This window comes from Macrobrachium rosenbergii, chromosome 48, assembly GCF_040412425.1.
Source record: "Macrobrachium rosenbergii isolate ZJJX-2024 chromosome 48, ASM4041242v1, whole genome shotgun sequence".
In the NCBI taxonomy this organism is placed as follows: Eukaryota; Metazoa; Arthropoda; class Malacostraca; order Decapoda; family Palaemonidae; genus Macrobrachium; species Macrobrachium rosenbergii.
In genome coordinates this window covers 6,553,950-6,570,056 of record NC_089788.1, presented here as the reverse complement: position 1 = coordinate 6,570,056, position 16,107 = coordinate 6,553,950, and the positions used below count along the sequence as shown (strand labels likewise).

Below are 16,107 nucleotides of genomic sequence, written 5' to 3'. Positions count from 1 at the left end.
CTCAGCAACCCCACCTAACTAGCATTTCAGTCATCTATGCTTAATAGAGTTCTGTGAGAATATGTGTTTATAACACAACTATTTTTTTTATGCAAACCCATAAGTAATATAGGAGTGCTATCAAACCAACCCCTCAGGCTTGCCTCTTCCCCCCCAATGATTTTCATAGGAATAGGAAATTAATAAATACCTTGAGTAAATGTATTATTGCCCTCTCAAGTGATGCAACCTATAGCCAGTTAATTATCTCTTGGTTGCCAATTATGTATTTAGGAGATTCTATCTGTAGTTATGGTAGAATGTGTAAGGGTTATGAAGAGCACACACATTTATACTAATTATTTTGAAGATTATAGGCTATACAGTGAATAGTATTCTAGTAGCTTGAGAAATTATTATTAGAATATCAGCATTAACAATTCTTAAGTTTAATATGCTTTGACATTACAGAATGGGTGGGATGTCGATGATATGTTCCGTAAAAATGAAGAAAAATATGGTGTAACAACTTCTTACACTCCTGAAATGGAAGGATACACTACACCTTTAAATAGGCGTAATACTCGTGAATATAGAGAAAGAGAGGCTAAGGCACAAAGAATTGCAGCGGAGATCATGAGCTCTCCAGCCACACAGGTTCGATCAGAAGCAGAGAATGGAGACGAGGAGGATAGGTAAGTCAGAAACTTTGGTCTCTTAAGGCATCATTTACAATTAAAACCAACACTAGCGATACTAAAATAGCTCTTGCACAGTCATGGAATGTTTATAGTGCTCTCAACAATCTGTGAGTTTTAAAAAGCATCTATTAATGTAGATTTGGACAGTGAGTCATTTGGTACTTATTTTACCCACAGGTATTCAGCTGTTTTAAGGCCTGCTGATCAGGCAACAAGTGGTGGAGGTGGTGGTGGTGGAGGCGGTGGTGGCGGTGGAGGAGGCAGTGGAGGAGGAGGCGGAGGAGGAGGAGGTAGTGCTTCCAAGTACGTTCCCCCAATGCTGAGAAAGAAGAATCAGAACACTGGGAAACTGATGCGTATAACTTCTCCTCCTGGTTCGGGTAGCCGTTACAGTGGCTCTAATCCGACCACACCAACTTCGCCTTCATGCACTGGACCGCCACCAGTGTCCTCAGGTAGTCACAGCCCTATTGGGGGCCCCAATGGCCCAGGGGGAGCCTCTCCTGGATATCCCCCTCAGCAGGGGCCACCACCAACCCACAGCCCCTCTCCAGCTGCTAATCCACCACTCCACCGTCATAATTCCCATTCACATCCTAATGACTCGAAGGTTAATGGGGATGCAAAAGGGTCTTATGGTGAGTAACTAATGTTCTTGTGTAATTTAATTTTGGGAAGATAAGAGGAGAGAAATATTCTGTGTGTATAATGGTTCCACATTACTTGCATGGGATTCAGAAGAGGAATTTAGATACTGAAAGGTTATAATGAATGCAGGCCGGTTGTATAGAATACTGATTCCTCAACGTAACTGACAGTTTATGGTTTGAGCTCCCAGTAAGTAATGAAGACCCAAGGCCTGGCAGTATAGGCTACATATCTAGACCCGATCATTCTGCCTAATTTATTTTTTCCTTATGTAGCATTATATCATTGTAAGTTTTGAGGAGGGTCTTGTAAGCTGTTCATTAATGACTGCAGCAATACAGATTGGAATAATATTGGAAAAAACCACTGGTATGCATTTCATGCCAGTGTGTATTTGCCTTTGCAAGTTTCACTTGTACAGTATGGCACAGAAAAATTGATGAAATCCTTAAAAGTGTCCACATATTGTAAGTTACTTTAGGCTGGCTGCCTGTGTTGTTAGTTGATACTTTGGGAAAATGTGGAGTGCTCTGAATTTACTGATAAACACAATTATAGTAATTATATTGTATCAAGGGATATTATCTACTGTAGCTTTGAGTAAATTAATGAGCCCCAATGCAAGAACAGGAAGTAAAAAAGTGATCATACAATTGTTTACTGAAACTATGAATAACATGTAATGGGCAAATGAACTGAGAGCATATACTACATAAAAATTCAGTAACATTCAATACTGTATTAGTGACAGCTCATATATGTATGTCATTAATATTGTACTGAAAATTATTGAATTTCACTGGTGTGTTATGTAATGTTATTTTACTCATCCCTTAATGTGTTCAGGGTATATGTTAATTTTTTTTATTCTTTGGAGTGTCAGATTTCATACGTTTTGTATGCCATAGCAAAATGTAAAACAATATTTCTGAAATACTATCATTGCAGTAAAATCCATAGCTGTTTCGTATAGGTTTAGGTGTTTATGAATTTTTCAAAAATCTTTCTTTGCCTCTTTCACTATCACTGTAGTATCAGATTTCTGTATGTGATATTTACAGCGACGAGAAAATTTAAAGCTTGATTACTGTCGCTTTTGCAGATCGGCGAAATCATCACGATAATTCACTAAATGACCCAGCTAGAGAAAATCACCACAATGACACTTGTAGCAAGCCAGACCACCACAGCCGCCAGCACCACAGCGAAGCCCCGCCTCAGAAAGGCCAGCAGAAACCCCCTCCAGCTCAGCACCAGCAGCACCAAGGCCACATGCCTCCCATGGGCCAGGGGGATCATCGCAAGCAAGAGCCCCGGGAGCAGCGGGAGCCGAGGAAGCAGCGTACGAACAAAGAGGAGCAGATTGCAGACCTGAAGAAGTTCAGCCAAGATTTCAAGCTTTCAGAGCAGGCTGAGAAAAAAGCACAAAGCCAACAACACCATCCAGCAGCTCCACAGCAGCAGCTGCAGCAGCAAGCTCCAGAACCACAGCAGCCACCTCCTCAACCATCACAACAGCAACCACAGCCTCCACAGCAACAGCAACAACAACCACCACAGCAACAACAGCAGCAGCAGCAGCAGCAGCCATCCCCACCCCAGCATGTCCAGCAACCACCCCCTCAACCCCGACAGCAGGCACCTGCGCAGCCGCAACCACAGTCTCTACCCCAGCCTCAACAGCAACCACCACCACCTTCACAACCACCGCAACAGCCACCACCCCAACAGCAGGCACCTCCCCAACAGCCACCTCCGCCTCAGCAGCCTCTACCTCCTCAGCCCCAACAGCAGCAACCATCTCCTCAGCAACCACAGCAGCAGCAACCACATATGGCCCCACAACCTCCACAGCAAAGACAAACCCCTCCAGTTTCTACACCTGTGCCTCAGGGTCCTCCGCAGAGTGTTGCTCCAACTTCACATCACCCTCAGAACACTCCTGCCATGACTATGAGCCCTGTGCCAGAAGTGAGCAAAGCACACGAGGAACCCGACAAGATGTCTACTGTTACCAATTCGAAGTTGAATCCCAATGCCAAGGAATTTATTTTGAATCCCAATGCCAAACCATTTAGTCCCGTAAGTATGATAATGTTCATTTTGAATGTTTGTTTTGACGCAGTTTGTGTATTATGTATGAATCGTGTATGAACTTTGTCAAATAATGGTTCTTCCACAGAGATCACCAAGCACAACAACACCCCCGAGGCCTCACACACCGCAAACACCCCAAATTCCTACAAACCAACCCCCGCAGATGCCTGGTGGAGCTCCTTCTGTTGGCTTCCAGCAAGCCGCTATGGTGTCAGCTGCTTATGTGATGGCCTCCCAGCCTTACCCTGTACAGCATCAGCCTCCAAGATTTACTAAGCGACGTATGGCATTTTTATTCTGTCTTTATTAATATTGTAAAGCAGTGCGTGGAGTTTTTATTAGTATATTTTTGTTTGTAAATTGTATGCACACATTCTTACAAAAGTACTAGTTCTTATACAAATTGCTATTTGTATATTAAGTAAACAGTTTATTTCATCCAGTAAGATTTTGAATAGATGAGCAATATTTGTAAGAAGATATGGCCACACTTAACAAGAAGTGGAATAGATGAAGACCTGGACTTGGTAATAATCCAGGAAGTGTGTGCATGCAATAGAAGAGGGAACTCAGTACATAAGGGGATTGTAATTTAAAATACATCTCGTTCATGAAAACCCATTAACTGCAGGATTGCCTTTCTGTATGAAACTACCCCAGTTACACAGATTTTAAAGATCTTAAATGATAAGACCCACTGCATATGTCCAATTTGCACTCTGCTGGCTTAAAAAGGAAAGAAGTCATTAATTCTCTGTGACCCCTGTGGCAATGGTTAGGCTGCTCTGCTTCTCAGGATTATCACTGTTTTTCCCAATACTTTAAGCTCTTCGTTGGGCGAGTCGGTAGAGTTGTGGCCTAGCACTCGCTAGGCCCGAGATCGACTCTCCGGCCGGCTAATGAAGAGTTAGAGGAATTTATTTCTGGTGATAGAAATTCATTTCTCGCTATAATGTGGTTCGGATTCCACAATAAGCTGTGGGTACCGTTGTTAAGTAACCAATTGGTTCTTAGCCACGTTAAATAAGTCTAATCCTTCGGGCCAGGCCTAGGAGAGCTGTTAATCAGCTCAGTGGTCTGGTATAACTAAGGTATACTTAATTATTTTCCCAATACAGTATTGTGTTGTGCCATTCATTGTTTCTCATGTGCATAAATTTCTTTAGTCTTCGCTTTACTTTGATGTGTTGTGCTTAGTGTTTGGTACATCTGTTGCTAACTTTCATCTTTTCAGTTGGTGGCTTGTCTTTAGCTGCTCTGTTACCATAAGCACTTGGTTTTTATGAGTTCTTAGTAAATTCATCATTTATTGGATTATCATGGTCATCCTTTTGCTTGGTTTGCTTTGTTTTTGTTTTGGGTTAACATAGAATCTCTGTAGAGTAGGTTATGCCCTTTCCTTATCCTTTATCGTTTACTCTAAATTTGTACCGTTTTTTTATTTAATTCACATTACCAGTTACCATATGTTATATTTCTGTCGTACCTGGTCAGTATAGCATATTATTTGAGCCCACCTTTTTTGCTTTGATTTTTTACTTTTCCTGCTATTTTGCTAATGTTGGTGGATTTATTTTCCATTATTCATGCCTGAGCATGCTTGTGTGGGTAAGGATGTCCCTAGACAAGGACCTTCGTTTGCAGTGCTTTATCTGTAGGGGCCAAATGTCTCCTGTCAGCAGACATCAGGTGTGTGTAGGCACAACTAGGGATTACATGTACTGGTTACTCTACACTCAGCAGCAAATGTTGAAACATTGTTCAGTCAGTGGCACAGCTGGCTTGTGGCAAGTCTTCCAATTTCTCCATCTCACATGACAAGGGTTCTTCATCCTTGATGCCACCTTCTGTCAAGACCTCTGAACTTACAGACTTCTTCCTTCACCTATTGTCTCACTTGATAAACCTCCGCGTAAGTGGAGGTTTTCTCTGCATAATTTCCATGTTATCCGTCCGTGGTCTCTCCGGACTCCTTGTCGACTGCTTGTATTTTTCCTCAGTTCCTTCTACTCGTGTCTGACTCTGCTTACAGTTCTTCCCACCCCTTTATTGGAGATTATTTATTCACCAAATGCTTTCTTCATGGCCTAGCTAAAAGAAGGATATTTCTTTCTCAGGATCAATTTTGATTTGTTCATGAAGAAGTTGATACTGCTTTGCAATCTGTTCTTTCAATGATACTGCTTGCTGTCTTTCTGCTAGTGGCTAGACACTGCTTCTCCAGTGACATCTGTCACTACTGCAGCTCTTGTGATTTCCATTGAGTTTCTGCTATCCCTTCCTCTTGTGGTGGCACATGTGCTCAGCCCAGTCAGTTTCTTAGCCAAGGTTGCCTTATTATCAGAGGACTTCTTGTCAGTTAGTGCCAGAGATCTCTTATGCCACATTGCTCCCAAACTTTGTATTCATCGCAGAGAAGTCATCCATAGTCACCACTTCCACGACAGTTGGCCTGTTAACCACACAGCTCCTAAGTCACCTTTTCTGTCCAGTAGTCATGTTTGATCTTAGTATAAATTGCCAGATAGAGGTCACTAGGAAAGATAAGGCTCTGTTATACCCTCCAGTCTACTTTCTTCCAGTCAAGGACTTCCTTTTTGGGCTGATTGTCATGTTAGGTCATGCATTGCTGGTTGTCAGGGATCCAGTCAATCACCCTGGTCATCATGATCTCATCCTTCATGGTTCTGTCCCGGGAGCTGGTTTAGTGCCGCCAGTGCACCTCATGTTGTGCACTGTAGGTGTTATGTGGGTCTTTGCAGTCCCCATTTAGTCCCTAGCTGCAACCTGTTTCATTAATTTTACTGTACCTCCTTTCATATTTTCTTCATCTGACTTTCAGCCCTCTCTAACCATTGTTTCATAGTGCCACTGCAAGGTTTTCCTCCTATTACACCTTTTAAACCTTTTTACTGTCAGTTTCTGTTTCAGTGCTGAATGACCTCATAGGTTCCAGTGCTTACCTTTGGCCTAAACTTTATATTCCATTCCATTCTTCATGGTTCTGGCACACCTGGAGGGGTGTAGTCCGGGAGTATCCCTACCTTTTTGCTTCATGTTTTTGATTAGTGTACTTCTTTGGGATTTTGCCTGCCTTTGCTTACAAAGCTGATTAGTTCATTATTGCTCCACAGCCCATTACTAGAGGGGATTGGATTTCTTAACCCACATCTATTTTATGATATATGCATTTGTAAGGACCAAGTATGTTTTTTCAGTAAAGCAAATATTTCTACGATGCCAGTGGAGGTTGACATAGAGCGATGAAACTCTTTTTCCTCTCTGGGCCAATGGAATGTGTGCAGTGCATGCGTAGCGGAACTTTTTTGCAAGATTTTTCCAAGTTAATAAGACTGGAACTGACTGTCACTGCATATGTCTATTTTAGGATTGATTGATAGGTAGAGAAGCATATTTTAAGAACATATTGTGAAGAATTATTTCGTGGTAAGGATTAAATGAATGAGATTTGCATGTGTGAACTGTTTACAGTATTTATTTAAATAAGAATTTTGTTTTTGAGTATGTTGTAGGAACTAGTCGTTTGATTAGTTTACGTAGGTTAAGGACTTTAGACCTTACGAATGTTGTAAATTATTGTTTACCAAAATTTATGTTTCAGATTTCTCAAATATTTGCAGTTCAAAGGTGTTATATTAAATTTTACTTAAAGGACACTACAGGAATTTTTAATTTTTTGGAAATGTTAGATTTTTTAAGAAATGCAGCATTTTTCGAAATTATCAGAACCCCAGTCTCGACATAATCGGATTTCGACACGAAACTCGAGTAAATTTTGCATCGGATCTCAAACAACAACAAATCAGGATCCAACCCGATGAATCATATGATGTTTGCAAACATAAGTGTTTCGGTCAGTTGCCGCTAGTTGGTGTTGTTGGTGGCGTTGTTTCCAGCGCCGTTTAAAGCCAGCTCACTCTGCTGCTGCTGTTTTGAAAGATATTTTAAAGTGATTTTGTATACACTATTCCAATAGACTCTGTATGAAATTTACCATAAATTGATACTGAAAGTAAACAACGTTTATGTATTACCGCGACAGGCCACCAGGGTGGCACTTTGGTTTGTTTATGTCCACTCATGCCACAAGCTGCAGATGTAACTGAGGCAATTTTTCTCAAGTTTGTGATAACAGACATAATTTGGCTTATTTGTAATATTTATTTACTGTAATAATTAGGTTTGTTTTTCAGTGTTTTCTTATTAGCAACAGTTTTTGTGTACCCATTACAGTACGTACTGGTACGTAGCCTAGCTTATGGTGCTTGGTCAACCATAGGTAATACGGCCGCAATGGACGTAGGCTGGTTTTTTACAGATACACATTTAAAAATGAAAAAATTGCGTCTAATACAGTAAATTATTTAACTCTGAACTTATTTAATTGTAATTTATGTGTAATGTATATGAAAAGGCAAGGCTAGGGTAATGACTGGTGGTCAAGAAAGGAATATTGCATTTGCAGTTATTTCGTATGGGAAAAATTTACTCGGATCTTGACGGAATGGCATCTCGACTCTTCTTCTGGAACGGATTAGCATTGAGGACCGGGGTTCTACTGTATTTGAAAAACTGACTCTAAGATTGAAGTGTATTTTTAGATATATTGCACTGTTTAGTTGAACAAAAATTCGATTAATGGTTTTCACAAATGAGAGTACTGTAAATATAATTTTTAAAATGTTTATAATTGCAAATTGTGCGTTTACAGGTTTGCAGTATTCTTGCATACATTCAAGTAAAAGTGATAGTGTTAAATTGAACAAACTAGATGCAAGGTAAAGGAATTTACTGAACTAAAACAAGGAAAAAGCAATTTAATTTCCACGTAGAATAATTTGTTTTGATTTTTCCATGTCTCATTTATGCCTAAGAAATACTTTAGTACGAGTGTTATATGAATTTTTTTTTTTTTTTCATTGAATTGGTTACTGTTGTGATTTGTGTATACTTCACATGTTATTTTCTTTCTCATCAGTTCCACTCGGGAGCAATCAGCGTCCAGAGTTCACTTCACAGATGCAAGTTGCTGCTGCAACAGGTCAACCCATATTGGCCCCACCACCCATGAACACGCAACCTCAGGCACTTACGACAGTGCAGATTCCACAAAACATGTTGGCTCAAGCACCTCAGCCTTATCAGGTAAGTAATTGTATGTATTACTGTAATATGTAGCTGTCAGAATTGCCTCTTGTGGAAATTTTCAGGTGACTTAAAAGAGCTTGGAGGTTGTATTGTTTAGTGTCAGATGTCTGGGAACATTAATTGTAATGTTAACAACACAACACCATAAATCATGTATGTCTGTGGTATGAGATTAACTAATCTTGGCTTGGTTGGAGTTCCTTTGTATAATCCACCAACCAAATTTCCTGGTTTGTTAAAACTGGCAACCACTTTTGTTTTTTTTTTTTTGTGCTTTTTTTTTTTCTATGGCACAAAACCATTCTGCCTTGACAGTTACCAAATGTAATAGTATACCAAGTAACTTCATTCTGTAAACCAGAAACGGTATGGTGATAATCTTACTCATACATATGTAAGCAGTAACTTTTATTTTACAGTTTACACATACAGGACAGCCCTTGAGAATATCGTGTTTTTAGTAAATCGACAGATAGACTTGCACTAGGAGCCATAGGTTTATATTATTTATCAGTACATTTTCAAAATTATAAAAACATTTCTGTAGTAGATTTGGTTAACCCCAAAAAATTAATCCAGATGCATCCAGAGGTTGCCTGCTTTGTTGAATATGCCAGTAAATTTTCCTAATTGTAAGAAGTATTTTTCTTCTAGGTGTTAGTTGGTTTTGTGAGTTGCTAAACGAAAAACTAGATCAATCAAGAGCTTGTCAATTGATTTAAAATTTAGCATAAATGAAAGCATTCCCAGTACAGTGTATGAAGAGCAAAAAGTAACAGGCTTATGGCAGATCTGCAGTTCTCTTTTCAGTATTTTCTTACAGGAACTCTACAATGATTTTGCCCAACTGTTTTTATTTGTTCATTTTATTATATATATTTTTTCTTTTCTGTTCCAGCAATACCCAGGTATGCCCATGATGTTAAGATTCCCGCATGCTGGCATGCAGATGGTGACAGCAGTGGTGCCAACATCTATGGGCATTCTAAGCCAAGCAACTGACTCTCAGCAGCAGTCTCAGCAACATAGCCATCAAACAATGTATATGACCCCGAGCAGTATACCACCACACCAGCCACATCCAGCTCATACCCCCGGCCCTGGTCCACAGCCTACACAGCCACCTACCCCACAGAATCCAGGAGGGGGTGGAGGACCTCCAACCATGCCAACACAGCCTCCGACTCCTGGACCCACTCCACCACAGCCACTGTTATATTCTCAAATAGGTGGCCATCCATCTTTGCCTCAACATATACCACAACATTGCCCTCATACAGCCCAGTCTCCCCATGCGCATCAATATCCAGGTCAGAATGCAGCTGCGGCAGCAGCAGCTGCCGCCGCTGCTGCTGGGGGACATCATGGGGCACCAGGCCAACAGATGGCTGCTCAAATTGTGATGCTTCCTCCTAACATTGCGGCTGCAGGGCCACAGATGATGCATCCCTCAGGGCCACCCCCACATTCAGCTACAGCACACATTCCCTCCTCCATGGCGGGGAGTTTCACACCTACGTCGTCAACGGGTGTACAGCACATGGCCTCGGCGCCTCATATACAATATCTACAAGGTAAGCACCCACGGTTTGCACACTGAGGGGCTGCCTGATTTAGGTGGAAATTATAAATGGTTATTCGTGAATATTGCAATTCAATAGTGTATCTAGAATGTATCAGTGCCACAAATGAATAATAAACTGACATTGCTAGAAATTTGGAAGCGAGAGAGGGAGAGAGAGTGTGTGTGTGAGTGAGAGTGAGCAAGCTGAGAGTGAATATGTGTCACAGTTCTGAGCCTTGGGATATCTAACAGTGTGAAGCAAGATGTTGCTCTTGAGTTTAGATGGTGTTTGTGCCCCCAGGTACACCCGGCACCCATGGTCACCATGTGCCCATCGTCCGCCATAGCCAATGAAGCGTGGATTCACTAGGGGTTAATCAGCAACATCCCCAGCCTTCAACCGTGTCTGCCTGAGCGCATGGCCTCCGCTGCCGCTGCGGCCTCCTGATGAGGTGGTGAACTTACTCCATTTGGAGAATTGGGGATATCTTGTTACCATTTTTTGTCATTGGAAAAGATTTGTCATGGGTAACTTGGTACTTGTTAGTATGACACATAAGTTATTTTATGGCTTCAGTATGAAGGCTGAGGCAGTCAGATCAAGCGTAATTTCAGAAATAGAAAAATTGGGAGGTATGCAAGAGTTTTATACGGGTATACTCCCTGTGTTTTATCCGTATTGGTACATATTACTATTTCGAAGATAGGCGCTTCTAATTTTGGTAGTGCCATGCATTGTTAGAAGTGGAGATTGGTATTTATTGTTAAAATTTAGATAAAAGCTTCTTTATAAGGCAATTGGTCTCTGTTTAAGGAGCACCAAGAGTAGGAGTAGACAAGTGTTTTTATTTGAAATGAAAAAAAATGCCTTTGGGCTAAATGTACAGTAGTATGAAACTAAAAAAATAAATGCCAAGGCCAGGTAGGCAGGCTGAAGGACTGGGCAATTTGACATTTGTTATATCAGATGAATTATATGGAATTCATGCTATTTCTTGTGAAGTGAATAATGGCAATATTCTGTGAGAAATGTGCTGTAAAAAAAATGGGGGGGGCTTTTGAGTGGAAAGCCTGAAGTAAAAGGAACTGCCGAAATGGGACATGCCTTATAATTTTTACGCGAAGAGAACTGAAACTTCAATCGTAATTGGTGTTGTGACTAGAGATGATGAACTAGACTGCAACTGTATCACAAGTGGCTCCTGTGTCACATGACTTTTTTTTTTTTTTTTTTATTGTCATGAAAGTTAAATTATTCATTGTAAAGCAACAGTCTCACTTTTCTCTCAACCCTTAATACTTTCTTGTGGATTTACATTTTTTTTTTTTCCCACGTAGTAAAAGGCTGATTTGAGCAAATTATAAAGACTCTCTCTCTCTCTCTCTCTCTCTCTCTCTCTCTCTCTCTCTCTCTCTCTCTCTCTCTCTCTCTCTCTCTCTCTCTCTCTCTCTCTCTCTCTCTCTCTCCTGTAGTGGTGTTTATTGATATGAACACCAATTTTACTCTGGGCAGGAAGCATCCACTGTTCCATATCATTTTCATTGATTGATTGATTAACTTTGTGATGCTCTTGCAGTGATGCTCAGGTCCTTTTAGAAGTTGCGAGATAATAAAAATATAGTAATTTAAAGTGAAAGAAATGACTCCACCTTCTGCAAGCACCTGAGCACAATTATTTCTGGACACAAACAGTGTGGTCCTACTTCTGACCGTAGGTGCATTACCATATTTACAAATTTCAGTATTTATTTTTTCATTTTTTTTTTTTTCAAGTGTACCTTTCGTAATGCAATAAGAGATACACCTGTTCTGCTTCTGAATTGAAAGGGTTTTCCCCACTTGTCATTTTTAGTCGTAAAAATATATAAGGGAGGCCCTAGGGACACAAGAGGCATACTCAGTGGTGTAGATTTTGAGTGCATTATGATAGCGTTCATTCATAACTGAAAATGTGTGTCTGGGAATGCATCCCTTCCGAGTGACAACCTTGGGTCTGGTCAAATTTTAAAACATAAGCATGAAGTTTGAGCCGTAGGAAACATGCAGATAGGCTCGTTTGTTAGTCATGTCTCTGAATGAGCTTCATGAAAATAAATGCTCATTCTCTATTCATATGAATGAAATATATACATATATAAATATATGTAAAAGGACCCTAAATAGTCACTTTGAAATAAATATCCCCCTGTGTATATTTTTTTGTATTGACGTGAAAAAAATCTTGCTGTTAAGAGGATTTGTTGCGTTTTGAAGACATTTTTTTATAAACGTTAATCCGCCTCATCGTCATCTGTGAATGTTCTGCGCCTCGCTGTCTTTTTACGACATTTATGATGTGTCTTGCTATGGCCAACAGAACAAGTTTTGATGCTGGAAAAGAAAAAGTGATAAATTTGGCCTGATTGATATATTAAAGGTCTGAGGAATATTTTTACTGTGATTGAACTTTGAGAAAATATTCTATGTATACCTAGTGGCAGGCTTTTTTTTCCCATGAGTTTCATTTGATGTTGTTGTTTAATTTTTTATGAAGGGGAAAAGAAACTATGACAGCTAATATGTAATAGTTATCCTTTGAAATTTATTTGAGGATATGATTTTATTGTTATATGAAGTACTGTGTAATAGCAAATCCATCATGTCAAGAGACCTTTTATTAAATAATATAAAGAAAAGGTGAGTGATGGATGTTACAAGATCAATCCAATGCCAAAAACCAGTACGATAGGGGATTCGAGAGAGATCTATTGGCTTTTATTGAATGCCTCTCAAGAAATTTTTATGCTTTATGGACAGAATATTATTACTATTTATATGTGAGGTGTGCCTGTGCGATTGACGTGTGAACGAACGTGTGAAAGATGCGTTAGTATGTTGTCCTCCTGTCCTTATAGCATTTTCCTTCTTCCACCACACATTCTCTTTTTATTATTAATCTCTAGTTAAAGAGCTCCCTTTCCTTCAGGAGCTCTGCAAAACGTCGAGTCAATGGTGGCCCTAATTTGCTATAGGAATGAGTGTTGCATGGTTTTGTTACTGTAAGTCACCCTTAAAGTGATTACTGGTTGCGTGCTTGCCTTGTCCCATGTCAAAGCAGCAAGGACTAGCGCTAAAGTGTCTCTTTATTTCATCCAGCGGGGCATACGGCAGCAATAAGGGAATAAGGGGATTTTATTTTGTGAATCGTAAGGGTGAAATTATTTAAGAGGACTTACTTCAGTGTCAAAAATAGGGGGAGAGTTTGTTTGATCATTTTATTTTCCCTAGTGTATGTGCAGATTTCGTTTATTTTCAGCATTTCTCCTGGGTAGCCTCTCTCATACCTTGACCTTAAGTTATTCAAGTGTAATTAAGTTATTGATAGAAATAGTACAGTGCTGTCATGGGGGAAATTTTATATATAAATAGAGAATGAAAAAAGGAAAAACAAGCTACTTTTTCGTAAATATTTTATTCATTTTTTGATTGATTTGTTTACATTAAATGTGGCTTCCCCATCCCCTATCCCCCTAAACAATAAACTATGCAGAATCTCTTTCCTGTTGTGGGTCATCTTTTCACTTTCTGTTAAAACCTTCTCCAATCCTTTTATTTTATTGCATCACACAACATACACACAATGGTTTCACCAATTGGATAGCATAGAGTGCTTTTGTGGAGCATGTAGCAAGAGGAGAACATTGCTGGTGAAGAACAGGAAATGCATTTTTATTTTTTTTTTTCAATTTTTCTTTGTTACTGCACCACTCTATGCTTGAGGGGGGATGGTTATCACTCATCATCATCATCATGCCCTTTTTACCATCTGTACTACCCAACCACCCCCTTCCTTAAATCTCCATGTTGAGGGTAGTTGTCTATTGTTTGTTGTTACAGAAAATCCTGTTTAGAACTTTTTTAAAACATTTCTCTGCTGAAAAGAAGCTCCGTTATCATTTGCCGTAAGTACAGTACTGTACGTCCTCTCTCTACCTCATCCTTTCCTTTGCATTTTATTTATTCTTGTGCTTTATTTTCTGCAAGATTAATTTCCCTTTGTATAATCATCCTCCGGTCTTTTAACATGACTATTCCTCCTTTTTTTCCACACAAATTGTAGTAATTTAAGGTACGTCAGAATTGGTGGGAGGCAGGGCAGTGTTATGCAAGTTGTGAAGAGTAAGTTATTGATTGAATTGATAGTTTATGGAGAAATTGAGATTGTTCTAGCTGGGGAATGCTAAAAGAAAGTTGTTGGTTAAATTTTTTTTTATAAACCTTCATTTGCTCTAGAGTTTTCCATGTTGAAGAAAACCTTCATTGGGACATGATTGTTAAAAAGAGAAAGGAGAAGACAGGGGTGGGGAAAAATATATCATGAACATTAAAATCTTTGGAGATAGCTTTTCTTTTAAATTTGATAGATTCATCTTTCTAAAAGTCCATGGGTAGATTAAAAAATTGATTTGTTTTTGCTGAAAATTTTCCTGTTGAAATATATGATCCCTCTAATGTTCATGCAAGAAAGGTAGTGAGAAAGAAATTCCCAAAATGTAGCAGCTGAAACTCACAGCTAAGGGCTATAAATAATAAAAAAGATACAAGTTGTTTGTTTGTTTCATTTAGCCCTAAAGGTCCACTTTCTAATTTACTAAACCCTTAAAAACACCGAGAAGTTCGAAGCAGTGAAGTCATTTACCTGTATATGTGTATGAAACTTCGGTTTGTTTTTATTGCGACTTCTGGTAACATTATTTTTCAGTTGTATTTAATTTTTTTCAGTTGTGTTTTATTTTTTATTGGCAGTGTTAAGTAATATTTTAGGATTTTTATGACATATTACAAGATTTACTTTGTAATGCGAGATCATTTGTTGCAAAGTCTCCTCTAAAGGCATTGAGCAAAGTGAAAGCCTTCAGAGAAGTACTGCATGTAGTAGTGTTTTTCAGTATCCCTTTGGTTTCCAGTTGCATTGCTTTGTATCTAGTGCATTTCATCCATTCATTTTGCTCTTTTCCCAGCTGGCAATCCAACTTCTTGATAGTTGCCCAACTCTGCTATTTGTTTCTTGAGAAGAAATCTTATGAGAGACCTAAAATGAGAATATTAAAGTATGCAAATTATTCTGCCTCATTGACCACGCTACATTAATATTCCTAGCTGGTAAGTACACTGCATGCTTAATTTTAGTCGAGTAAAGCAAACGTCAAGTTTTGGAAACAGTTAAAGACATTTTGACTGACTCCATCACTTTCATTTAATTCATTTTAGAAAGTTTCTCAAGAGTTTCGTTAATCAAGGCAAATCCTTTAAGTCATCCCTGTGGAAGCTTAGGTAAATTAGCTCAGTGGTCTAGTTAAACTACCAGGTAATAATAATAACGTTAAAGCTTTTTAGATCTTACAGTAACAGATTAGTTACACCACAGTCACATATTATGTATTCATATGTTGGCCTTCAGTATTAAAGTGCTGATCACCAAAACTCTTTATCCTTTTGGCCATGGGTGTTGAGAAGAGGATACAGCATTTAGTCTGGGTAGTTCACCTGTCTCTTTAATTGTGAAGGTGTGTTCTGGATCTAAGCAGCTACTATCATATGGTTTCCTTTGGCTCTTCTTAGATGGAAGGGAAGGTTTATAAAAAAAATCATGGCAGGAAAATGGCTGTTATTTTTTATGGCACCAGGTTATTATTGAAATACAAGATCAGTGACATCAAGCAACAGCGACAGCCACCTGTTACCTTTGGGACATGGCCCACAAATCCTTGGACATCTCTGGAAGATCAGTGTTTGGCGTTCAATATGTGTAGCTGTGTGGCCTCCATCAGACACAAAAGCATCTTGCCCAAGGTTAGTGGTTCACGGAAATGTTGATTGAATGAAGATAAATGGTTCCTCCTCTTTCCTCCTGTCTCTGCCACCCAGGCTAGATGTGGGCAAGTTACACTAGAGAATCCTATCTCTTG

The 16,107-nt window shown here is 39.4% G+C and overlaps 1 protein-coding gene across 2 annotated transcripts in view; it reads left to right on the top strand.

Moving 5' to 3' along the window:
* Window positions 1-14,746, top strand: part of LOC136831214 (ataxin-2 homolog) — a 48,753-nt gene extending 34,007 nt beyond the window's left edge. For both annotated transcript variants that reach the window (XM_067091229.1, XM_067091228.1), the window contains exons 5-11: window positions 451-674; window positions 858-1,318; window positions 2,431-3,410; window positions 3,511-3,706; window positions 8,425-8,591; window positions 9,493-10,168; window positions 10,460-14,746. In XM_067091229.1, coding sequence (XP_066947330.1) covers window positions 451-674; window positions 858-1,318; window positions 2,431-3,410; window positions 3,511-3,706; window positions 8,425-8,591; window positions 9,493-10,168; window positions 10,460-10,512 — 2,757 coding nt within the window. In that variant the 3' untranslated portion in view covers window positions 10,513-14,746. The remainder of the gene's footprint in view (window positions 1-450; window positions 675-857; window positions 1,319-2,430; window positions 3,411-3,510; window positions 3,707-8,424; window positions 8,592-9,492; window positions 10,169-10,459) is intronic.
* Window positions 14,747-16,107: the final 1,361 nt, after the last annotated feature.